The sequence below is a fragment of the Pelodiscus sinensis genome, chromosome 1 (assembly GCF_049634645.1).
Source record: "Pelodiscus sinensis isolate JC-2024 chromosome 1, ASM4963464v1, whole genome shotgun sequence".
Classification (NCBI taxonomy): domain Eukaryota; kingdom Metazoa; phylum Chordata; order Testudines; family Trionychidae; genus Pelodiscus; species Pelodiscus sinensis.
This window is the reverse complement of record NC_134711.1, coordinates 119,383,398-119,410,526: the sequence shown is the minus strand read 5'-3', so window position 1 is coordinate 119,410,526 and position 27,129 is coordinate 119,383,398. Positions and strand designations below refer to the sequence as shown.

The window sequence follows — 27,129 nt, the reverse complement described above, 5'->3', positions numbered from 1 at the left end:
GACCACATTCACTTACTTTTGTTCCTAATTTTAGGCTTCATCTGTTATGACATGAATGATAATTTTCTCCTTTATTTCCTCTATTAATCAATCATCTTGCAAAGCTATGGATTTCAGATCTCATGAATTGTGACTATTGACACTTTTGATAAATCATTCTGTGTCATCTCGCAACTGTAATCGGTGTATTTGAGTTGAAAGACGTATATTGAAGATAAGACCCAGAGAATTATAGAACACTAATATAAACCAGAATTATAAAAGGAAAAAAAGTTAAAGTTTCTTGAAACACATTCATCATGAACTTGACACTGAAAGAATGTTAGCCCTATGAATACTCCCCTTAAACCACCCAGTTGAAGCTACAGAATTAAAATTTGTTTACAAGGGTTATACAAAACGGTAAAATTAATGTTAGATTTGTATAACAAAGTATAGCCTGCTAAAATCTGTGTGACTTTTAATACTGAAGTGGCCCCCTCAGCTCAATGGATTTAGGGTTATTCATGTGCATGTTTGCAGGATGAGAGGGTTCAACTGTGTGTATATAGTAGATGGGGCCAAAATGTAAAATTTTAAATCTAGATCTGGACACTTCTGAATATCATGGAAACACTTGGATTTGTTCTAGCACATTATAAATATGGAGGGAAATTACAAAGTTTGGATCCTAATGCTGAATCTTGCCGAAGTCTTTGTCAGCCCATATCTTGATGTACATAATATTCCTATTAAATTGGTTGTACAGTAACAGGTATTCATAAAATTTAACATCATATGCCATATTTTTCCCTCTGCCCACTGATACTGTATTGGGGGAGTTGCATGCTCATGTATCTGAGGTCAGGATTTGGCCCTATGTGTGTTTCTTGAGTTGAGGTGGTATTCCCAACTAGCATTTATCTATTGTCATATTTATTCAGATTTTCCTGCTTTTTTTTTCTAGCTGTTCGATTTGGTGTACAGGGAGGAGACTTTGCTCAATGTCATCAAAAGTGTTACCCGAAATGGCCGCTCCATTATCCTTACTGCTGTGCTGGCTCTCATCTTGGTTTACCTTTTCTCCATTATTGGGTTCCTGTTCTTGAAAGATGACTTCATCATGGAGGTGGAGCGATTAAAAAACAGAACATCTATTGCAGGTCTTGCTTTTACCTCAGATTACCATCATCCTACTGAAATTTAGCATTTCTATGGGGATAATCCTGCTCCCTTTTAAAGTCAGTCTGAGAGGGTTTTTTCAGTTGACTCCAGTGGGAACAGAATCAATGTCACATTGTTCTTCAGTAGCTTAAATCTAGTAGGTAAAATTATTCTGCAAAGGTATGTTTCAGATATAGGCTCATATATTAAAATATTACTAAAATCATGCAAGTTAATTAATTTTCTTTTCCCCCATTCCAATTCACATTGGAAATTAAAAAAAACCAAGCTTTACACACTTCACTATTGCTCAAAAAGAGTAAGTCATAGCCAGTTAAATAGAGCTTTTTAATGCACCTGGCCTAAGTAAAATCAGTGGAGTCAGAATTTTACCCTTAGACCAAAACAAAAAACACCCGGGTTTGTGATTAATTCACTTATAGGCTGATCCATGAATGCACTGAACACCTGATACCTAAAAGGAGGCACTTGGCATCTAGCAGTATCCAGTCAATACTGCACAAACTCTGTACATGATCCAGCCATTCATAACTTTATTTCAAAACTAAATGTTTTCAAACAAAGCAAAGCTGAGCATACTAAGGCTGAAGTGTTAATAAAGCCATTTTAGAGCCATCTGTCAAATGTCTTGAATAAGCCTTGTTTTCCATATTTGGATCACTTGAAAAGGTTGAGCTGGTTTGTATGTAACTTAAAAACTTCTTGGCTGAGATCAAGACTTTGAAATTTAATTTCAGAAGGTTTCTGTGGCCACTATTGAAGACAGGACACCCAATTCTATGAACTTCTGCTCTGATCCAGGGTGGCAATTTCCATGTTATGTTCCCCTTATTGGGTTCTCTGGAGATTGTGTGTGGTTTGTTGTTGTATTAGTGTCATTCATACATGAAAATCTAGTCAAGAAAATATACTGATGATATTAGAAGATGTCATATTAGCAGAATATTGTACACCCAAAAAATCATTTAAAATGTTAGCCTAATAACATTCCTCAGATGGGAAAAAGTCAGAATGAATCAGTTTTCACTGTGTAAACAGCCTGCTATAACTTTGGATTACTATTTGGACTAAATGATTTTTGCCATCATTTTTGCTCCTTAAACTTTCTTGCAACCCGGATTTGAAATGCAGTAAATTGTGTGCAATGCACAGGGTGAAATTGGTTTTTGATAAAATCAAGCTGATGTACACATTTGCCTATTTTGGGACTGTTGAATTAGTGTTTTACTAAAACCCAAACATATGTACTAATGAGTACCAAACAGTTTTGTATCCTTGAAAACTCTTAAATATTCTAGATTCCGAAAGACTGAATATCAGTTCAGTGTTCTGCTTGTCAGCCTTTGCGAATAATTTATCTAGTGGTTTTAAAAAACGGACATTTTCATATCTGGCAGTTGTTTGTTGCTTTGAATACATTTTGTTCTGACTAGAAGTAGCAGCATTTGATGAGAGTCATTCATTTATGAAGATGCAATGGGGAAATAGTTGTGACATACTATAAACTAAGTTTTGAGTTCATGCTGAATACTTGCTTTCTGCTGAGATCTAATTTGTTCTTGTTTTTTTTATAAACCACTAATTAATTTCAAGAAATTTGTGATATTAAACTGCATATCTATGTGCTGCACTCTCCAGCATATGCCTCTGTAAACTATGCTGCTTTTCATTTTGTCAGGTAACGGCGAAGCTCCTACCACAACTCTAACGTCAATGATGGAAACATGTGCAAAAGAAAATTGTTCCACTGCGCTACCTATTACCAACCTAGGTTAGTATGAAAGTTCCCCAAAATGGTGATAAATTTCAAGTGGAAGTGTTTGTAAGTTATTACACAAGAGAGGCTTTTCTTGTCAAGAAAATTGACTGTCATTATTCGAAGTCAGAAGTGACCACATTTTTCTACACTGAGAGCTATGCTGGCAACTTGCCTAGTATGTGAGTGCTTTCACACCTAATTTTCAAATACACTGACAGTTAGTTATCAAAATTAAATGTTAAATCTTAATACTGATTTGTGCAAAGATCTTGCTTCTTGCTGAGTTCACAAATCGTGGAAGCCAGCAGCTGATCTGCTTTATCTGTACCATTAGTGAGAAAACAGCTCCATTTTCGGATCTCATAATTTGGTCTTAGAAGTACAGCATATGCCACTGAATGTCTAGATACATTTTTTCTGCAGTCCTCACCTCAGATGCAATTTAACACGAAGAGCTAAGTTAAAGGGACATTGTCAGCATGAAATCTAGTCAATTTAAAAAAAGTTTAAAAGTAGTTTTGTATACTCTACCCCTCTACCACCAATTTGCTTTTAGTGACTCATAACTTTTCTCTTGCTATATGAAAGACCCTCACAAACAACAGAGAAAACTGACTTGACTCTATAGGGGAACTAGTATGCTTATGATAATGTCATGTAGGACTGTATCAAAAGCCTTTCTAAAAATCAAGATCTATTACCTCTATGCTTTCCCACTATTCATAAGGCCAGTAACAGTGTCATTGGAGGGTCATTTGGATTTGTCAAGAACAATATGTTCTATATTGGCTATGTGACTAGGCGATTACAAATTATTTAATTTGTTCCAGTATCTTTCTAGGTGTCAAAGTTAGGCTGAGCAATTCCCTTTGTTTCCCCCTTTTTAATAAGAGATATGGTTTGCCCTTCTCCAGTTCTTAGGGACCCCGTGTGTTCTTGAGGATGCTTGCTTAATGGTTCCAAATTTGCTTCAGCTAGTTCCTTAAATACCCTATAATGACTTCCACCAGGCCCTGCTCATATGAGTACATCTATCTTTAACCTGTTCTTCCCTATTCTGGCATGTGTTTCTTCCTCCTTGCTGTTACTTACTACTCAGTGGGTTAAGCATCTAGTTAACATTAACCATTTTAGGGAACACTGAAGCAAAACAGGCATTAAACACTTACAAAGTAGACCTAGACTTTCCTTTGTTTTTTTTTCGTTTCTACTACATTATAGATCCTTTCTCTATTGTCTTATGTTCCTGGCTAAATGTGAGCCATTTCGTGCCTTAGTCTTTGATTTTTCTCCCTCCCTGCTTGTGATATTCCTTTCTGCTCATCCTTAGCCATCTGTCCATGTTTCTACTTTCTGTAGAATTTCTTCTTTAATGACCTGAAGGATTCAAAAACTTCTGTGGGAGCCATATTGGCCTCTTGTTGTTCTTCCTATCTTTCCTTCATATTGAGATAGTTTGAGGCTGGGCCTTTAATATTATCCCTTTGCAAAAGTGCCAGTTTTCCTTTTTTTCCCCCTTTAGTTTTCCTTCCCATGGGACCTTACCTAGCAATTTTCTGATATTACACGATGATAACACATCTGATGATGTGTTGTTTAGATACTCTAGGAGGAAAGATGGACAAATATGTATATCAAGATAGTACAAGTGCCATAGGTCATTTGGGTTCAGGGACCTGTCCTTCCTTGCTTTGTCTTTTGCTCTGTTGACCTTTATTTAAATCAATATTGATATAAGACATTATCCATAATGTGAATTTTGGTTTGCTGAACCCAAAGGGCTTTCAGTCAGTCAAAGGCATCTCAGAGCCTGAAGTGTGGTGCCTTCGCAGTACAGGCAGTCCCCGAGTTACACGGATCCGACTTATGTCGGATCCGCAGTTACGAACAGGGTTTGCTGCCCGTCTCCCTGGTCTGCTGGAGACCAGCAGACCAGGGAGATGGGGAGCAAAGCCGGGGAGCACGCGGGCAGCGGACAGCCCAGACGCCCCGCTGCCGGCGTCCTCAGAGGCTTTGCTCCCCGTCTCTCTGGTCTCCAGCAGACCAGGGAGACGGGGAGCAAAGCCGCGGAGGACCCGGGCGGCGAGACCGCGGTGCGTCTTGGTCCGCCGCCCGCGTCTCCCTGGTCTGCTGGGGGGGGGCGGGGCCCAGCTAGTACGCCCCCCCCCAGCAGACCAGGCTTTTCTCCGGAGGCCTGTGGTAGAGCAGCTGGGGCGCTGCCGGTTGGTCCGCTCTGGGCTCTACTGGACCAACCCGGCAGCACCCCAGCTGCTCTGCCCCAGGCATCCCCAAGTCAGCCGCTGCTGAAACTGACCAGCGCTGACTACAGGAAGCCTGAGGCAGAGTTGCTCTGCCCCGGGCTTCCTGGAATCAGCCGCTGATCAGTTTCAGCAGCAGCTGACTTGGGGACGCCTGGGGTTCTTAAGTTGGATCTGTATGTAAGTTGGAACTGGCGTCCAGATTCAGCCTGTTGAAACTGATCAGAGGCTGATTCCAGGAAGCCCGGGGCAGAGCAACTCTGCCTCGGGCTTCCTGTAGTCAGCCGCTGGTCAGTTTCAGCAGCGGCTGAATCTGGACGCCAGATTCAACTTAAGAACAAACCTACAGTCCCTATCTTGTACGTAACCCGGGGACTGCCTGTAATTACTTAAGTATACCATTTCAGCTAACCAGGGAAGCAGAAAATTGACATTTATTAAATTGTGTTATTTCTGAAAGCCCCATGCTCAAAATCAGCACACGGAAGAAATGTTGGGAGAAACACTGACCTTATGCAAGGCAGATGCACAGCATGAGTAAGTGCATCCCAAAGAGGAGGGACAGGAGAAAGGCCAGTCATGATTCTTCTCCCTCTGTAGCAGCCATCGCAGGAGCACTGCTTTCTTAGGCTGATTGTGCTGCCATTGCAGCCTGGGAATCGTGGGAGGAATTCTTGCCATTGGTCAGAATTCCTCCTGGGATTCTTATGACAAAGCAGCCTCCCTGCATACTTGGGCTTGAACCCGATGTAGCCTGGCCACAGTGATTCTGGAATAAAGCCCAGGTTTGTAGGCCTGTGCTGCCCAATCCAGTACCTTAAGGTCCGTGGGTGTCTTTTGTTTACTTCAGTGGGCATGCTTTTAGTCTTGTGCCTTAACCCTGATCACTGCTAGAATGAGTCACACACAAGTCAGCCGCTGTTTATTAGCTGGAAATGATAGCATTACTTGGTTTGTACATGCCTCGGGGGGGAGGGGGATGATTTCTCAAGAGAGAAATCTCTGAATGTACCTCTGATTCCCTTGCATGATTTTTCTCTCCCTGTCACCTATGCACTGCGGGGTCCTTTGAAGCCAGTGGGTGTACTCGCATGCGTAAAGAGTATTGTCGTGAGTAAAGCCTGCAGACTTGGGCTATTAGTTGGGTTACCTGTGGGAGAACAAATAAGGAATCTCACCCTCTCTCTGTCAGGTTAAGTGTATTGCTGTCAAAAAGCTATAATGTTGTGGCTTCAAAATTGAGAGGGATGATAAATAATTACAGTTGAAGAATGATGAAAGGCAAAATTACTGCAGCCGCCATTGTTTCTAATGAACGGAGTGTCTATTCCTTTGGTTTCCAAGCCTCTCTTTGTTCTGGCTGTTGTAGGTAAAGAAGAAAAGGAGAATGGAACTGAGAGGACCTGTGACACTCTGCTAATGTGCATCGTTACAGTGTTAAACCAAGGCCTGAGAAATGGCGGTGGTGTGGGGGATGTGCTAAGAAAACCTTCCAAAGACGTAAGCATTTGCCTAACAGAATGCAGCATATTTTCTCGGGTGCCTTGTGAGTGCCAAAACCCACTTGTACAGGAGAGAGGAAATATTTTACCTAGTTATCTCGAATGTCACGCTGCTGACTTATCCACTGTAATTTTAATATACCAGATGGAGTGCTTAACGAGAAGGCGAAAACTCTTACATGAAGAAGGGAATTCCAGATGCTAGTTACCTTTCTGGAAAGCTGGGGCATATTATTACCCTCCAAGCAGCGCTAAGATGTATTTCCAGATTGGATCAGTTTACAACAGGAATCAAATACAAACCTTTGAATAGGGCTGATTGATGCATATGTGTCAGGACTCATGGTTGTAGTATATCAGGTTTATAGTTAGCTGAGATTGCATTGGAATAGAGCCTATTATTTACTCATATTAAGCAACACACACTACTAGCATTGAAGGAAAAAAAGAATTTCAAATATACCAATAAACTTCCAAAAATTAAAAAAAAAAGGAGGAGGGGGGGGACTTGCTGTAGTTTCAATGCACTACGTTTAAAATAACTTCACCAAAATTACTTTTTTTGTTCAGAACACACAGTATGTGCCAGGACACCATAACCGCCCCATGGCTGGTGCTCTGCACAGCAAATCACAGGATGAAAGTGAAATGATTCCTTTCTAACCAAACAGTATGAGACTCAGAGTGCGGCAGAGATAGAGCACTCAGCTTTTGGGGGAAACAGCTTCTGTTCCTAGTTGCTTAGGTCCTGATACGTAGCTCAGTGGAGCCAGTGGGAACCTTTCCACTGACATGCATGAGCTTTGGAAAAGGCCTGTGATACGTAGCTATTATAGAACATTGATTGCGTTAAAGCACTTCACAAAAGAGCAAATCATTATTGCCGTCTCACATGTGAGGCACAGGTAGGTTAAATGACTTGCACAAGTTCATACAGTGAGGAATAGGACCCAAGTTTTATGACTGCCAGTCCTGAGCCTTCTCTGCTGGCCCACACTGCCTCCTGCCTGGTCATGTAGAGGGCATTATGGTTCTCTTAAGAACCCAACCCAGCCATGTTCAGAAGGCAGATTATTGCAACATGGAGCCACGAAATTGCAGGAAGGTGGGGAATGTTAGCACCAATAGAGAACTACAGAAAATTCAAAGAGGAGAGGGGTAATAACAGCCGTTATTTCGAATTAACTTTAATAGCGTCCATACATGCCAGCCACTATTTCCAAATTAATTCGAAATAGTGGCGCGCTTAATTTGAATTTGGTAAACCTCATTCTACGAGAAGTAACGCCAAATTCGAAATAGCATTAAGTGCTGTGGAGACACTTCATTCGAAATAGGGGGCCTCTAGCCCTTCCCAGGGAGCCCGGTGGCCACTCTGGGCACAACCAGGAAAACTTACTCTCCTTTCCCCCAGCGCCGGAGCCATTAAAGGGGTAGACCCTGGCCACAGTGGCCACCAGGGCCCTTGACCCAGTGGCCCCAAAACATGAGCCAGCCAGCGACTGGCAGCCAGCCCTCCACCGCTCCCCAGGAGCAGTCTGCCAGCTCCCAGGAGCCTGCCAGGGGCTGGAGAAGGCGGGCGCCTTCCTGGTTTAGGGTGGAGATCATGGACCTTATTCAGGTTTGGGGGGGGATGCCCCCAACATCCATGATTTCCGCACTAGACGGAGGAATGCGGCCGTCTATGGCAGGATAGCTGCCAGCCTGGCCACCAAAGGCCACATGTGAACCCAGGAGCAGGTTTGCATGAAAATCAAGTTGGTCTGGCAAGACCCCCAACTCTGGGCCCTGAGCGTCCCCTCCCCCTTCTTCCCCTTGTTTCCCCCTCCCCCACCTCCTTTTCCCAGTCTCCCCAGAGGTTCATCCCTCCCCCTGTCCCCAGTTTGTTTTTGAACATACATGTCTTTTGCGTGACATCAGGAAGGGGGGCTAGGGAAGGGTAAGTGGAAGGACGTGAGGGAGGAATGGGGCACGAGCTCCTGATGGGAAGGACCGGGGTGGCTCTGAGGGCTCCTCGGGATGGACGCTCTTCCTCAGGGCTTCTTGGATCCTGACAGGCCCACAATTGACCCCCCCCCCCCGGATGGCAGCCTGCAGCAAGTACAGCCGGGCTGATGACAACAACCTGACAAAACGCACCGGCGTGCCCAGGGGCAGCTCTGGCTCCATGTGGCCGAGTGCTGTAGTGTCCCGAGTGCAGGCACTCAGGGCACTCCAAGACAGGAATGCTTTGCTGTCCCTCATCGAGGTAGACAAGCAAGTGGGGAATCCTAAGAGCTGTCTGTCCAGGGTGGGGGTAGGGTCCCTTTAAGCACGGAGCTCAGTTAGTGTGTGGGGCTGCTGCCTGAGGCTAACTCCTAACCTGATGCCCTGCTGGCACTGGTTCCGGCCAGCCTTAACTTCAGTTCAGGGTCCACTCAGTGTGGACGCAATATTTTGAAATAAGTTATCTACACACAAAACCTAATTCAAAATAGCTAATTTGAATTAAGTTAACTCGAATTAACACTGTAGTGTAGATGTACCCTAAAAGTCAAATCCTGCTTACTCTGCTCACGTAAGTAACCCCTTTGGCTTCAGTTAGATTGCTGATGTGAGCAAGACATGAAGGGTTTGGCCTAAGACATGCATCTGTGCCTTGCATTGCTGTAGCTAATGGTCTGAAAAAGTACGTGGTGGTTTAATGTTGTAGTTGTGCGCTATTTTTATTTCATTCTGAAACCTTATTGTTGCAGGAGCCCTTGTTTGCTGCCCGAGTTGTTTATGATCTTCTATTTTATTTCATTGTCATAATTATTGTTCTGAACCTCATCTTTGGAGTCATCATTGATACATTTGCTGACCTCAGGAGTGAAAAACAGAAAAAAGAGGAAATCTTAAAGACAACCTGTTTTATTTGTGGTAGGTACTATTGAGCTACAGCGGCATTTGGGGGGGGGGGGGGGGAAGAGGAGGAAGGAAGGGAGGGTAGAGAAGCAATAAAACAAAATGCTGCTCCATAAATAAGAGTGTCTCTAAAGGGCAGTCATCAATTGGAAAGTAACTCTGTGTTTGCTGCCAGTCAGGAATAAATATAGAATCCCACGCTGGCGTTTTTACAATCAGTTCACAAGTCAAAAAAGATGACTTTTCTAACAACAGACTCTGAGTTCCAGGGGCGTGGCCACAGATGGGCCTGAGTGAGCTATGGCCTACACACGTCACATCCAGGGCCTCTCCCGCCAACCTGCCGAGGCTTAACTATGCTCCCCCAGCATTGCCCACCTACCCAAAGTCAGGGCCCACTCAGATGGGCTCTTCTAACTGTGCTACTGCTGAGTTCCACCTGGGGTCCGAGACTCAAGCTGTATTCGTCCCATTGTTTTCACTGTCACCACTAATGAAGACTCTGCAGTGGGAGCACAGCTGTTGATTTTGTTGAATATTGAAGCAGGTAAAAATGCAGCGCACTTTTCCATCGCAGTATAGACTCCACAATGCTAAATGTAGCACAGCCTGCCCACCTGATAAGGAGATGCAACTCTGAAGACACACAGGAGCAGATAAATTGAATAAGTGTCTTTACATAAAACTTCATTGCCTATGATTTGTCCATGCTGGTGCAGAGAGAGGCAAATCACTCCTCCCCAAAGGGGCCCTATAGCCACTGGAAGATTTCACACGAGGGAGGGAAGCTTTAATCTGTGCTAGGGTCCACAGGAGAGCAGACTGGGGAAGGCGTAACAACAAATGAAATAATTTCATGCATCCCTGTCCTGCCTGGCCATGACACTTTAAGGCACAGTTTCTAATCTGTTGCACAGGTGGTTATAATAAACAGTTTTGCTCATGACTTGAATTTCAATCCTGCATGAGTTTAAACTTTAAGCACACAACTGGTCCCATTAAAGCTTCAGTGGGGTTATTCACATACTTAAAACTAAGCACGTTCCTAAATCTTTGCAAGAATAGGGCTGATGTATCAATACTATATGTTTACTTACACAGCTCATATCTACAGCCTATTTTTTGCAGGATCAGCTTGTAAAGCACTTTGATTCCAGCCAGAAGGCACTATAAAGGTGTAAGATATCTGATGATGATGATGTTGTTAAGAGGGAATATCAGGAAAGAATAAATATGGGTCTGAAAGAATTTTGCCAGAAATGCTTTTGTAGCTGGAGGTCTAGCAAAACAGTCAGTCTGTAATTATAGCTTTTAAATTAACATCTTGACACTTTTCCATTGCTGATTTTTTCAGAGTTTATTGTTACACTGACAGTGCGGATAAAAGTTGATTGAGTGCTTTTGTGTTTTTTGCAGGACTGGAGCGGGACAAGTTTGATAATAAGACTGTTTCATTTGAGGAGCATATAAAGTCAGAACACAACATGTGGCATTATTTGTACTTTATCGTCCTAGTCAAAGTGAAAGACCCAACTGAATACACTGGTCCTGAAAGTTACGTGGCTCAAATGATTGTGGTGAGTCATGTGCGTGAGCTGTGTTTTGTGCAGCTGAAAGATGTTCCTTGCAGACAGAACAGGGCTGTATTTTTCCTTTAATAATAGGGATCAAAGCTTTTCACTGTGCAGATATGTTTACATATCTGCGATGGGCTGTAACAAAGCCCAATCTCCATCATAATGAGCAAGATTATAGATTTTACATTGACTCATGTTCTGTGAGTCTCCCTCTCTCATTAGCCAAACCAGTCCAAGAGCATGGATCAGAACATCTGCTACTACTCCTTTGAACGGGATCACTAGGTTGCTGTCCAGCTGAGTAACAGAATGTAGGCTCAGCACTGAAAACTAGCTTTTCCCCTACTCTGCCTTTGCACTATTTAAAAAAAAAAAAAAAGAGAGCAGTTGTGGTGATCAAGAAAGCTCGAGGATGTCCTTTGCGGTGGCAGCAACAGTTTTAGAGTCCAAAAGAGAGATTTGCTGAAGCTGGGGCAGGGAGACGTAAAACACATTCCTGCAGCCCCCTGGGAACTTACAAGGAGAACATTTGAAGGAGAGATGACAGTGTTACCATGGCCAGGCTCCTTTGGGAGGTTCCTTCTGGAGGTTGTTTCCACTGGGGCAAGCAGATTTGTAATCAGGAACCCAGAAGCAGCCCTCCAAGGGGCAGCTGTTCAGGAGATGTAACCAAATTGGCACAGCCTCTAGCTATCCCTTCTAATTTTGGGGACATCAGTGATTTCCTGCCCATCCCCCTCTGCAGCTTTCCACTGCTGGATCTATAGTAGCAGAAACTGACCTGTGAATATGACCAAAGACTGGTATATTGATATTCCAGAAAAGGATGCAGGCAAGTGTACATCAGGCCCTGTGTGTATATTTCATTCTATAGGGCACAATTTCTACTGGTAACTGGCTGATCTTTTGTTGTTCATCAGCTCTCTCATTATATACTGAAACAAAAGACAGGACTATGCAGCACTTTAAAGACTAACAAGATGGTTTATTAGGTGATGAACTTACATGGGCCAGACCCACTTCCTCAGATCAAATTGTGGAAGAAAATTGGCATGACCATATACACCAAAGGGATACAACCAAAAAAAAAAGTGAACACACACAAAATTGACAAATCAGATTTTAGAACAGAGGGAGGGTTTGGGGGGGAAGTTAGTGTCTATGAGATAATGATATTAGGGGTGATAATTGGGGAAGCTATCTTAGTAATGGGTAAGCATCTTTAAGGCCCATTTGTAAAGTGTCAAATTTAAGCATGAATGACAGTTCTGAGGTTCCCCTTTGTAGTCTGGTGTTAAAGTCTCTTTGAAGTAAGATACATGTAGTGAGGCTGTTGAAGCAATGCCCAGTCTGTCTGAAATGACAAGAAACTGTTTTTTCTTTGGGAAACAGTCTGATTTGTGGGCATCAATTCTTTGGAGAAGTGTCTGAGAAGTTTGTCCAATATACATAGCAGACGGACACTGTTGGCACATGATGGCATAAATTATATTTCTGGATGAACAGGAATATGTGTTCTTGATCTTGTAACTGACGTGATTAGGTCCAATGATGGTGTCAGCAGAGTAAATATGTGGACAAAGCTGGCAACGTGGTTTGTTGCAAGGGAAAGTACCAAGGTTGGTATTAGTGTATGTCCTGTGGTTGTTGGTAAGAAACATCATGAGGTTAGGTAGTTGTTTATAGGAGACTATGGGTCTGTCTCCCAGAGCCTCTCGGAGTGTAGTATCCTGTTCCTGTATAGGTGGTAGGTTATTGATGATGCTTTGAACGGGTTTAAGTTGGGGGCTATAGATAAGTGATGTTCTATTGTTGTTTTCTTGGGTCTGTCTTGAAGTAGATGGTTTCTGGGTATTCGTCTGGCTCCTTCAATTTGTTTATTTCCCTGGGTGGGTAATTGAGGTTTACACAAAGGCTTGGTAGAGTTCCTGAAGTTTCTGGTCTCTTGTCAGTGGCATTAGAGTAGATGCGGTTGTATCAAAGGGCTTGGCTATAGAGGATGGATCATATGGTGTGTTCTGGATGGGAGTTGGAGGCATGTAGGTAACCGTATGAGTCAGTGGGTTTTCTGTAGAGAGTGGTATCTAATTTACCATTGGTGATTTGTACTGTGGTGTCCAGGAAATGGATTTCTCGTGTTGAATGGTCCAGGCTGAGATTGATGGTGGGGTGGAGGTTGTTAAAGTCGCTGTGGAATGCATCTAGCGTTTCTTGGCCATGGGTACAGATCATAAAGATGTCATCGATGTAGCATAAGTAGAGGAGGAGTGAAAGGGGACTGGATCTGAGGAAACATTCTAAGTCAGCCATAAAGATGTTAGCATACTGTGGGGCCATGCAGGTACCCATGGCTGTGCTGCTGATCTGGAGGTATAAGTTGTCCCCAAATTGGAAATAATTGTGGGTGAGAACAGTTACACAGATTTCACTTGCTAGTTTAGTGCACAGTTCAGCAAAGCACTTGCGCACCTGCTTAACGTTAAGCACTTGAGTCAATGGAACTACTCACACATTCAAAGTAAAATATGTGGCTTGACTGCTTTGCTGGGATGGAGTCTTGTTGAATGAGACACCTTATGGGGTTCTGAGGGGAAATGGGAGTGCAACCAGCAGGGGCAGAGGAGAATGGGAATTTCAAATTATCAGATACATCCCCAATCGCTGGTTGTGACTGCTACAAGGAAATAGTGAATTGCCCTTTCCAATGTGGAAAGAATAAAAAAAAACACTGAGCAAAAACTCATCCACTGCTTTATGTGGAGAGACCATTTGAACAGAGTGGCAGAAACCTTTACAAAGTTCCATTTTGCTGTGTGCAACTGTTTTCACTTTATCCCAAGTTGATGTTTGAAATCATGGACTGACAACTCCTGTGCAGTTTCATTTCTCCTCCTCCAACCATTTTTTTAAACTTTGAAAGTATATTTCATATTATTTATTCCAATGTATGAATTGATACTCATAGTGCATGTGTTAATCCTCTGATGCCAGCAGTTGGATTTTCCCAGTGATGGGGGAAGTATTGTTTAGTTCTTGTAAGGGTACTTAAAAGCAATTGTGACTTGAGTGGAAGGAGGCTTTTCAGGCATGATTGTCAGCACTATACTCAATGGGGGGGGGAGGAAGAGAGAGAAAGGCCACAATCTAGGAGCCTCCACAGGCTGGATCCAGCCACCAAGCCAGCTGATCCAGCTTGCCGAGGTCCTGCCGCTATTCTGCCCCCTGGCCAATCAGGGCCTAGGGTGGGGGGGGGGAGGAGGCATGCAGCTCCTCCCCCATCCCCAAGCCAATTAGGGTGCAGGGGGAAGGAAGTTTTGCATGCTCCCCTGCCCCCAGGCCTTAAATGACCTGCAGGGGAGCATGCAACACTTCCTTCGCCCTGCACCCTAATTGGCCTGGGGATGAGGAAGTAGCTGCATGCAAAGCCTCTTCCTGCCCTGCCAGGAGCATATGGCACTTTGAAGTGCCGTGCACTGCTCACAGGGCACGGGGGAGAGCAGTGGAGGCTTTGCATGCTCCCCTGCCCCTAGGCCAATCAGGGCATGGAGGTGGGGGGAGCTGCGTGATGCTTCCTTCTCCCTGCCCTGCGAGGAACCTGTGGCACTTCAAAGTGCCATGTGCACCTTGCACAGCAGGAGGCAGCTTCCTGCGCTCCCCCCACACCCGGATTGGCCTGGGGGTAGGAGAGCATGCCAAGCCTCTTTCAGGGCATGGGTGCCTAGTGAGAAGGGGGGACAAAGGGGCTCCCCCACCTAGAGTTGCTAGGGGTCCGGTTTTTGCCCAGACTGTCTGTTATTGGGGTTCCCTGTCCAGTTAAAAAAAACAAACAACCAGAAAATGTCCAGTATTTCCTGTTTCCCTTGGACAAAGGCCAGCGGGGATAATTTTCCCCTGCCATGTCTGACAGGGTGGAGGAATGTGGGGCCGTTTCTCCCCCCCCCCAATAACTTTTACTTCTCTCCCCCTCCCTTTTTTGTTTTGTTTTTGCTCAAACAGAATTTTTTCCCGATTTTTTTTTTTGGGGGGGGGGGGGGGAGAGTGGTATTTTTTGTTAAACCATCTAGCAACCGTAACCCTACCCCCACCTCACAGAGTAATCATGGTCTGGGGGTGGGCTAGCCCTGTCCCTTCTGGAGTGTCCCAGGGCTACTTTAAAAATGCTTGAAGTGGCCCCCGGGCAAAAATTATTGCCCACCCCTGGCTTAGCATCAACCTGCAGGGCTGACTAAGTGCCATGCGCCGGAGAGCAGGTTTTAAGAGACTTTGTGCTCCCCCTGTCCCCAGGCAAATCAGAGCCTGGGGGCAGGGGGAAGCGTGCAAAGTCTCCTCCCGCCCTGCAAGGGGCTTGGCCCTTCAAGTCAACTGCTATTGCTCAGCTGGCGGGTGACTAAGTGCAGCGCTCCCTTGCGGGGCAGGGACAGGCTGTGTGTGCTCCCTCCACTTTCAGGCATAGGGGGAGCGCACAAAGTCTCCGCCCACCGCAAGGGGGCACAGGCACCTAGAAGGAACTGCCAGCTGTTCTGAACATCTGGCTGTTCTGGGGGAAGGACAAAGACTCCCCCAAACCAATCAGGATCTGTGGGCAGGAAAGCACGGACGTGTCCTGGCCTGCCACTTTCCAATTTCTGAAGTGGCCTCTGATAAAAAAATTATTGTCCACCCCTGGTCTAGGAGAACATTCATGATGCAGGAAAGAGAAAGAAAGTTGGAAATAAAGACGGAAGATGCATGCAGGTGTTGAAGTAATAAAGGGTTGGAAGATGTTTGGGGGAATTTATTTCCCACAGTGTTTGTTGAAATGAAATTTCACTGGACATTTTTTCATAGGATCATAGAGTACAAAGACTGGAAGGGACCTCGAGAGGTCATCGAGTCGAGTCCCCTGTCCTTATGTCAGGACCAAATACTGTCTAGACCATCCCCGATAGACATTTATCTAACCTACTCTTAAATATCTCCACAGATGGAGATCCACAACCTCCCTGGGCAATTTATTCTAGAGTTTGTCCAACCTAAACCTCTCTTGCTGCAGCGTAAGCCCATTGCTTCTTGTTCTATCCTCAGAGGCCAAGATGAACAAGTTTTCTCCCTCCTCCTTATGACACCCTTTTAGATAGCAGTTTTCAGGTATCATGTCCCCCCTCAGTCTTCTCTTTTCTAAACTAAACAAACCCAATTCTTTCAGCCTTCCTTCATAGGGTTTTTTTTTAAACCAGTTCTAGTTAAAACGCCAAGATCTATGCAGCCACCCCAGTGTCTCTCACTGCGGAAGGAAATACAAAAAGCTATTAAAATAGATATGCAGCAGTGGAGGGAGAAGTTCTACATCTCTGCACAATCAAGTCTCCAAGCACCCAATCCCATTATTTAAGTTGGTGCTGAGGAGCTGATCCACCGGCCTCCTAGAACATGTCACACTTTTCCAGAGGTGATTTTTATGGCTAGCTTCTTCAGTAGCTGTGTATGGGTACGTCAAGACTACATGCCTCTGTCGCCAGAGGCATGTAGATTAGGCTACCAGACATAGGAAAATGAAGCGGCGATTTAAATAATCGCCGCTTCATTTAAATTTACATGGCTGCCGCGCTGAGCCGACAAACAGCTGATCAGCTGTTTGTCGGCTCAGCGCGATAGTCTGGACGCGCGGGTGGCGACATCAAAGGTATTTGTCGACCACCCAGATATACCTCATCCCAGGAGGCATACCTGGGTGGTCGACAAATACCTTTGATGTCGACACCCGCGCGTCCAGACTATCGCACTGAGCCAACAAACAGCTGATCAGCTGTTTGTCGGCTCAGCGTGGCAGCCATGTAAATTTAAATGAAACGGCGATTATTTAAATCGCTGCTTCATTTTCCTATGTCTGGTAGCCTAATCTACATGCCTCTGGCAACAGAGGCATGTAGTCTAGACATACCCTAAGAGACAGAGAATTCCAAATAGTCTCAGATGAGAGAAATTAAGGCCCAGATCTTAACTTAGTTATTACCTGTGTAATGGGTGAGCCAAAATCTTCAGTTCTCATGTGACTGAACTTTGAGAGATTATCCTGTAAATTTGAAGATGAGACTCAGATCTTTGGGATATAATTCAGTGAATGCTCTGGGTTAATAGAGCTCAACTCCAAACATGTTTGCCTCCTCACCTCCTAGCAGGTATGGAAAGGGTATTAATTTAATTAGCAATACCAATATTGCACAGTCACTGGGGAAAATAGACATTTCTGGTGGCGGTTAGACCAGAAGCCACGACTGACTGGTGAAATTGATGTAGCTGTCTTCCTACTATGTCAGGTTATCCAATGTACTAGCTGCTGAGGGGTCTGGTTAGATTACTGATGATATATTTAGAAGGAAGGACCAGATGTGTTGCTATTCTTATAATTTGATTGTAAAAACTTATGAGATTATAGTTTGGCAAACATGCTGTCAAAAAAGGAGGGAAGTGTTTTCCCATGGCATTTACCTTCTTTTCCTTAGTTAAAAATGATAACTGAAGCTGATCTTCTGGTACTTTATACTCCTGTAACTTAAAGCACATGTTTGTAAGACTGCCATTTGGTAGGTAGTTACTGCACAAGTGATGACCATGAAAACTGAAGCTGAAATTTTCAGTCCTTTCTTTTATGGGGATAAGCTACCCCCCTGAAACTTGGATCCATTTTTTGAGACCTGCAAATAAAGTAGATGCCAAAAAAGCTTGCTGTAGTAGCTATTGCATTTGCTCCTGCAAAACATGTGAATTATGCTACTTCCTAGTTGTGGAATGAAACAAGTGCAGACAAATTATGCCTCCAAAGCGGGCAACTAGGCTTTCTGAAGCTAGCCCAGCAGGTGCGCTGGCCACCATTCTTGGCAAGCTTCATAATGGTTTTTACCAACACTTCACTACATGCCATAATATAATTAGAGGATACAATTATGTAGTTATTGCTTATTTACACAGTTATGTAATTGAATGTAATTGGCATAATCACATAACCCCACAATCAGCTAAAAACTATTCTAAAAACCAAAGTTCAGGCAGTCAAACGCACAGGTAAAGAACATTGGGTTCAGCCACCACATAAAGGAAGGGATGCTCTAGTAAAAGATTAAAAACCCTATCTTGCATCCATTGAAGCCAGTACTAGTTTGTGCCCTTTAATGGGCTACCACTGTAAACCATCCCATTACAGCTTGTTGTGCATGTTCCTAACTCTTCTCCCCCACCAAGCTCATGCCTTGACACTTTCATTGCCAGAAATGCAAAGCCACGTGCAATATAAAAATCAATGAAAAATATAAAAGCAAATTTTGGTGAGTTCTCAGAAGTCACCTCAAACATCCCACATACCCTGCTATAAAAACAATCTCTCCCTCCCTGTCTTATCGTTAAGGTTGAGTTACAGTACTGCTGCCACCTGTGAAGATGTGTTAGCTGAGCAATAGCAATGTTCTCCTATGAGACATGCAGCAGTTCCCCCCCAAAAGGCTATAGTTTTAAAGTTTAATGCACAGACACCCACATCCCAGACCATCAGCTGAAAACTTACTTTATGTATGGCTAGATAAAGTATGAGGCAGAGCTACCAAGCAGTGCTGTAAAGCTATGGGCAAAGTGAAACTAGGTACCCAAAATGTGTCATTTTTGCACAATTCTACAGTTAGAACATAAGAATGGCCATACTGGATCAGACCAAAGGTCCATCCAGCCCAGTATCCTGTCTGCCGACAATGGCCAATGCCAGATGCCCCAGAGGGAGGGAACACATCAGGTAATCATCATGCGATCCCGGTCTTGTCATCCATTTCCAGACAAACAGAGGCTAGGGACACCATTCCTACCCATCCTGTCTAATAGCCGTTGATGGACCTAACCTCCATGAATCTATCTTGGTCTTTTTTGAACCCTGTTAAAATCCTAGTCTTCACAATGTCCTCTGGCAAGTAGTTCCACAGGTTGACTGTGAGCTGAGTGAAGAAAAACTTCCTTTTGTTTGTTTTAAATCTGCTCCCTATTAATTTCATGTAGTGACCCCCTAGTTCTTATATTGTGGCAATAAGTAAATAACTTTTCCTAATAACTTTTTCCACACCAGTCATGATTTTATAGACCTCTATCATAGCCCCCCTGTAATCTCCTCTTTTCTAAGCTGAAAAGTCCAAGTCTTTTTAATCTCTCTCCACATGGGACCTGTTCCAAACCCTTCATCATTTTTGTTGCCCTTCTCTGAATCTCTCTTAATGCCAATATAACTTTTTTGAGATAAGGCAACCACATCTGTCCACAGTATTCAAGATGTGGGCGTACCATGTTTTTATATAGAGGTAATAAGATTTTTCTCTGTCTCATTCTCTATCCCCTTTTTAATGATTCCTAACATTCTATTTGGGTTTTTTTACTGCCACTGAATGCTGAGTGGATGTTTTCGGAGAACTATCCACAATGACTCCCAGATCTCTCTCTCTCTCTCTCGAGTAATTGTAGCTAAAGTAGTCCCCATCATATTGTATGTATAGTTGGGGTTATTTTTTCCAATGTGCATTAATTTACATTTATTGACATGACATTTCATTTGCCATTTTGTTGCCCAATCACTTAGTTTGGTGTGATATTTTGAAGTTCTTCTCAGTCTGCTTTGGTCTTAACTATCTTGAGCAGTTTGGTATCATCTGTAAATTTTGCCATGATTAGTTTAAACACCTTAAAAGTAGTTGTTTATTGGTAAAAAAAAATATTACTCTTTGTATTGGCTTGGGATGGACAAATTCTCTCTCCCTCCCCAAAATGCTAGTATTTGCCATTTCTGCTACATGCCCCAACATTTTACAATTCACTAACATTAAATGTTTTCTCATTAGATAATCTAAATGGGCAAAAGTATTGCAAGTAATTTTCCTTACACGTTAGGTTGTGCACCAGTAGCAGTAGATCACATGCCTGTAATTTGTACAATAGAGGGGATGGAGAATGTGAATTCACACAGCAATACTTCTAAGCGCTTTTTTTTAAAAAAACAAAAACATACAATGTAGCACCTACTCTGCCTGTTAGAAAAATCTTAGTTTGTGTGCGCATTACTATCCTTTGAAATATTTTAGAAACAGCCTTTTAGTTCACTGACCATTTTGCACTGGTCAGTGTTAGCAATAACATTACTTATCTTCATATTATGAGTATGAAAAAATTGTGAGACAAAGAATGCCTTTACTACATCATGTCAAGTCCAAAGTCTGCACCTCTCCCCTGAAGAAGGTTAAAGAATATATTACCATCTGTGTCATCCACAGTGTGATACACTCATTAGACCCTGCATTACATCCACGGGTGCTTATCAACATATCTAGAGGACTTGATTGTGATGTGGAACTGCTTCAGGTCAGTCAAGAAATCTGTCTTGACATTTGCCGAAATATGTCCAAGAATAATAATTTGAAGTCCAGCAAGGAAGAGACAATCACAAGAGCCCATTATTCCAGAAATTGTGTTCTCCAGAGCCCATTCCTTTGCAAGACAAAGAGATGATAGTCAATAGCAGTTGCTCTAAGTCACCCAATAGGACCTGTGTCTCTACTGCTCTTCCATGCTTCTGAGAGAGCTCATGGAGTCTTCCAGCTGATGCCCTAAAAGCAGTGTACAGCAGAGGTGCCATGACTGGAGACAAGTTTCATACATTTGGTGAATTGGCTGCTGAGTACTTGAGGTCCTGCGAGGATTTGACAAAGCTAATTTTGTAATCAAGGTCTTTGACGGATGAGACAACAGCTACTCTGTGAAAACTGAAGAAAAACAGTGCTTGTTCTAAGGGTAGATGCAACAAATATCAGGTGGATGCCCTTTGCTTCCATGGAAAAAAGCTTCTAAATCTGGCATCCAACAAGTAATCATTCACAAGTGAAATTCTTTGGAGAATGTATCGTTCAAAATTCACCTGATTGTAGGAACACACCCACAACAGACTTGGTGGGGGCTTGGCCAATGATGAAGTAGCAAAATCCATTACCAGCAGAGATGCAGAAGCAGCTCAGGACTTCTACCATATACAAGAGCAAGCAGACACAAGGACGTTTCTGCACTCTCTGTGTAAATATGGCTTTTGGTGTTGAAAGAAGCCACAATAATTAGATCACCTGAGACAGATATTTTAATCCTTGCCATTCCCTAAATCCCAAATATGGAAGACCCAACGCACAGAAGCAGGCACCATGGCCAGCACAATGGATAAGCGCTACTCCATACCTGTACGTGCAGTCTGTGACTCGCTCACTCCTAAATTCCGCAACATAGTTTCTGCTGTATGAACATTAACAGGCTGTGTCTATTATGCCTATTTGGTATTGAGGGGGAAAAAATCTGTTTAACTTTGTCCAAAGAGAGGAAGCTTACCATTTCAGAGATCTTGCTAAGCTGGCAGAGAGTGATGGACAAGCTGCAGTTTCCGCAGCATAGCACATGGTAGCAGTGTTGTGTGACCAGAGTGCAACCCAAATTACTTGTGCCTCAGTCCAGCCTCAAAAAAGCATTAATCACTGGCCCAACTCCTACCATGTAAGGTCAGTTTGGAACAATGTCAAAAGAGCATTTTGGCACAACAACAAAGATTTGAATGGCTTTGTACATAGGCATGCCAGATATGGATAACCATTTTTTTCCAAAGGCATCTTAGCTTCTACAAGACCTTATTTGTACCTATACCATTTAGGGTCCCTGCACAACCAACCGTGTCTTTGTCAAAACAATTTTCCCTCCAGAGACTTGTGTACATGCCAAGGCAATGAAATTTGGTAACTCACGCACTCTGAGACCATAGTGAACAAATGATTAGAAACATCACCAGCACTGTTGCATTGTATTGCTACCTGTACGTTTTTATTAGATTTTGGTATTACCTTTTAGATTGTGACCTTGAAGCATCACAAAAGAAATCTAGTTTGTCTTGAACTAACTCATTGAACAAATAAAACAAACACTTTAAAATCTGCATTCCTGTTATAAGAAGAAACCATGACAGCTACATGTAAGTACCATGTGACCGCTCTCCATCAGACCTCATCTCAAAGTAGATATGAAAAGCTTTCAGATGATATGGAGGGGTGCCGTGTGTGGGTAACGAGGGTAGATTAAATTGACCACATTGGCTGTGTCTGTGCTCACCTCAAGTGTGCCCTCAGATACTGCCCTCTGACTGGAACAATGCTTCAGTTGCAGACTCCCCACCCCCAAGAGGATTGAGCTCCAAAAGGCAGTTCTCAGTTGCCTCAGGAAGAGCAAACTTCTCTTTAGAGGAAGCGGTTAAAGGGGATGTTACTAAAATAGAAACAGGTGGAGAAAGGAGGAAAAGGGGTTCTAAAGGAAAGAAGAAAGGGACTGTCAAGGCAAACCATCATGGAAGCGTAGTTGTGGAGAAAGGGAAGAGCTGCTCTTTCCTTCCCGATTATCTTTCAGGTTGTAATACAGGCAGTCCCCGACTTACGCGGATCCGACTTATGTCGGATCCGCAGTTACGAACGGGGCTGCCCCAGAGTACACGGACTGCGGGACCTCGCGGTCCTGCCGCCCGTGTACTCTGGGGCTTTGCTCCCCGTCTCCCTGGTCTGCTGGTCTCCAGCAGACCAGGGAGACGGGGAGCAAAGCCGCGGAGGACCCAGGCAGCGGGACCGCAGTGCATCTCGGTCCGCCGCCCGAGTCTTCCTGGTCTGCTGGGGTGGGGGGGGCCCAGCTAGTACGCCCCCCCCAGCAGACTAGGCTATTCTCCGGACGCCTGTGGCAGAGCAGCTGGGGTTCCTTCGGTTGGTCCCGCAGCGCCGCTCTGGGCGCTACTGGTGCAACCCAGCAGCACCCCAGCTGCTCTGCCACAGGCATCCCCAAGTCAGCTTCTGCTGAAACTGACCAGCGCTGACTACAGGAATCCTGAGGCAGAGTTGCTCTGCCCCAGGCTTCCTGGAATCAGCTGCTGATCAGTTTCAGCAGCAGCTGACTTGGGGACGCTTGGGGTTCTTAAGTTGATTCTGTATGTAAGTCAGAACTGGCGGTCAGTTTTAGCAGCTGCTGAATCTGGATGCCAGTTCCGACTTACATACAGATTCAACTTAAGAACAAACCTACAGTCCCTATCTTGTACGTAACCCGGGGAATGCCTGTAATTGTGTATATTAAAGGGGATGCTTATTTCATAGCCAGGGAAAGTGACATTTCTGGGTTTTAAGTGTAATGTCCATTGGGCAGGGATACTCAAAGCTCTGACTTCCAGGATTTGTATTCCCTGCTATCAATCACACTCGCAATTCACGGGGCAGTAGCTTCCCTGCTAATTCTGTACAACCCTCACTAGCTGTTACTATACCCTTTGAGTGCTAAACACAGTCCAAGGAGCTGAGGCAGACTCCTACTCTGAAACAGAGAAGCTTCAGCCTAATGAGATGCTGCACAACAAATTTGTGTTAAAAAGTCTCGGGGTAGCCATGTAACTTTAATAAAGAGTAGTCTTGTGGAGAGTATCAAAAATATAGGATCATGAGCTTTTGGGGATAAAACCCACTTCATCAGATGAGTTGGACATGTACTGGCTCAATATGAAAAATCTCTGGAGTGAATTCTCTGAATTACCATAAACCACCTCTAGGTTCCTAGTTCTGTAGTGTGTTGACTTTAATGGGATCATTCATGTGCTTAAATACTCTGCTGGATCAGGTTTTCTGGGATACTAATAACGCATTTTACTTTTAAAACTGGCTTTCTTCCAAACAAAATATCAAAACTCCAGCAGTAAGAGAGACTTGTATATCTATCAAAACCATGGAACTTTTTGCTCGATTGCTTTTTAATGACTGATACAAAGCGTGCCACATTGACTAATTAATTATCACAATATTTATACCAAATAGCACAAAAGCTTGGTGTGAAATAAGATTGGATGGCTTGCTGGCAGGCTAATTTCAAGGAAACAATGTTTCGTTTTGTTTTCTCTGCAGTGGGGTTTTCATAATATGATTAAAGAAACCTGCCTAATTATGTAACTTACTGTTTGCTTTGAGCTTGCAAACAGAAGAGTTTGGGTACACAAGCCCATGTCATAGAATCAGACATGTCAGTAAAGTTATAGGGTATGTTTCGGGTTGTCTGAGGACAGGAGTTTCCCTCACATCTCTATTTGAGAGAGCAGCGTTAAAACGCATTAGGGACCACCAGTCTGAAATGATTGCATTGCAACGTGTGGTCCCCTAATGTAAAAAGAAGCATGGCCCTGTCTCCCCAGTTTAACAGGATGTTATTCAGTTCAAGCAATAATGAGAGGCTACTGATCTATGCAACTCTTTAGGGTTGTTCTCCCACCTTCTACTAGACATTTTGTTCCTTTTTTCTAGAAAACAACAAGTCCATAAGTAGAGCCCTGCAAATCTGTGTGCTTTATATCCCCGGATACAGATGCGGATACAAATTTTACATCAAGAATCCAGCACATTTGCAGATATCTGCTTTATATCCATGGATATCTACATCTGTGGATATGGATGCAGGGCTCTATCAATAAGTTTGTATCACTGCATAGGGTTCCTGTCGTCCAAGCACCTTTCACTCACATCCAAGGGGCTCAGTACCTTGCAGAACTGGACTGAAAAGTTTCTCTAGTCAACCCATAAGTAGTTTGCTGATCTGGTGTTGTGACTCAGTACAGCTCTGCTGGACTAGATGAGGAGTTGATTAGACATGGGGCCTTCAGAATAAAGATTAAGTTGCCATAGGCTAAGTTGACCTCCAAACAAGTCTGGTTTTGTGGCTAAAACTTAATGCAAATGAGTTCCAGTAACTGAAAATTAGTTATCCACAAGCTGTTGGAATTTAAGACAAAGGGCCTATTCCCTTTTGAAGTTAATATAAACTTTGATATAGACCTCAATGGGAGCAGTCTCCATCAGACTCAACTCTGTAGTACTCATTTTTCTGCAAACAGTTTTTGCCTTACATATGTGCACACATACACCCTTTCTCGCAGCGTGTCACAGGCAGAAATCCAGGGCCAGATTATGCATTAAGCACGGTGCCTAGGGCTTACGAACAACTTTAGACCCTACCAAAAATTCATAATGGACTTGAAAGTAAGAAAACTGCTAAATCAAATTATACTGTCGTAGAAGCAACATCCTCTTACTCCCCCTTATTAGCTGATTAACTATCAGGTACATCCTAAGTATAATTGTAGTATACCTCAAAATGGCTGTTATTTTAGAATGAAGTACCATCAATTGCTCACAGGGTGCAACACTTTCAAGAGTGAAAATTAGTGTGGGCAATGTTAGGCTTATAGGCAATAGGGCATTTCTCATATATATATATATATAATCTAATTTAAAGGCCTACAATTAGGAGAGTGCCTTGGGCCTATGAAAACCTTAATCCGGCCCTGCAGAAATCATACACAGTTTGTGGGTGTGTGTGTGTGTGGGAGTGGGGGGGGAAGAGGGATTTAAATACAAAACCGGTTCCTAGTAGAAAAGAGATATTCCTTAGCCTGCAGTTACAGTGAACTCCAGACTGGAGTTTCCTCCCCTCCCACCAAGGAGCAGAAACAGTGATTTGACAACTACTTTTTTTGATCCAACATTTGGTAGAGTGGCACAGTTCCAAGTTGTCAACTATCTTCTCTGCACTTGAAAGACTTTAATGCCTGCCTAGTGACCTTTGTATCAACAGGTTGTAAGGAGCATACATCATCTCTAGATCTTACAGGCTGGTTCTGCTATGAGACACACATCAAGTGTGCCACTGACAGGGCACTCAGCACGGTCCTATAGTTTGGCGCTGTCATCCCCACTCCCACTCCCAATTCTCCCCTTTCTCCCCCCCCCCCCCCCCAATCTGCCAGAGCCTAGGCAAACCTTCCCAAAGAGGCAAAGGTCCTCTTCTTTAAAGCTGCTAAGGAGGATACAAGCTGAGGTGGGCCTAAGGAATGTCTACACTGCCATTTTTAGCAACAAGCCTCTGTTGACACAGCCTTGTGACTAAGTCAGCTTGTGCAAATGCTGTTAGTCAAGCACTTTTGTTGACAAAATGCTTTCACCATCAAAGAGGGGGCTTCATTTTGACAGCACAGTACTACTACTGACAAAGCAGCAGTCACACTTTCATGTGCCATGGGGGGAGGAGTTAAGCACCTGCGAAGAATGACAAAAACTGTGTCCATCAAGTGCAAGTATGGGCATACACCTAGTTAGGGGCAGACTTTTGTTTATAGTGTTATTCTAACTTATGGGCTAGACCTCCTGAGAGTTGATTTGCCTCTGGGCTATCCCGAAGACCAGAGAGTGTCATATTTAGTGGTCTGGATTACTGCTAGATATATATATTTTCAGAAGATGGCACTAACAAGATTAAGTCCTTTACTTTCCTTTATTTGTTGTGGGCAGAAAAATCCACAAAATCCTATTTCTCTGTTTGTTTAAGCTTACTGAATTTGAATAACTTGTCTCTCATTGCACCATTTATCTTTCAGGATCTGTTTTATGAGTTGTGTGTCAGATTTTTCTATTTGGTTGCAAGGCTGTTTCATGAAAACTCTCTCTCTCTCTGGTTTGGTGTATTTTTGTGTGATAAAAAGCTGAGATTACATCATCTTTAATAAAGGAGAAGATATATAGCATGTAGAAATCAGATTAGCTGTAGAGAAAGAAATCAATCAGGTTAGCAAATAGTATCTGTGGGACAGTGTAAAATGTTTGTTGTGTACAATAGTTATTGCAAAAATGTGTTAAGGTGGTTAAAAGCGCTGTATCGAAAAATAGGAATCTTTTTGTTCAGTTTAAATGACAGTGATATATTTTTTACATCATGCAGTCTTGCAATATTACCAACAACTTTTCCAGATATAGTCATATATACAATTGTCTCAGGAAGGCATTTTGAAATAAAAGTAAATAACAGATTGCAAATTGGATGCAGCCAATTTATCTAGAATAGAGCCTACTATAATCCTCTACAAAATTCAATCCAAAATTGTATTA

The 27,129-nt window shown here is 43.4% G+C and overlaps 1 protein-coding gene across 2 annotated transcripts in view; it reads left to right on the top strand.

Annotated features, from left to right (window-relative positions):
* The window catches only part of ITPR2 (inositol 1,4,5-trisphosphate receptor type 2), a 319,703-nt gene that overhangs the window by 276,493 nt on the left and 16,081 nt on the right, over positions 1 to 27,129 (top strand). For both annotated transcript variants that reach the window (XM_075898795.1, XM_075898803.1), the window contains exons 51-55: positions 947 to 1,142; positions 2,843 to 2,935; positions 6,551 to 6,681; positions 9,419 to 9,584; positions 10,986 to 11,146. In XM_075898795.1, coding sequence (XP_075754910.1) covers positions 947 to 1,142; positions 2,843 to 2,935; positions 6,551 to 6,681; positions 9,419 to 9,584; positions 10,986 to 11,146 — 747 coding nt within the window. The remainder of the gene's footprint in view (positions 1 to 946; positions 1,143 to 2,842; positions 2,936 to 6,550; positions 6,682 to 9,418; positions 9,585 to 10,985; positions 11,147 to 27,129) is intronic.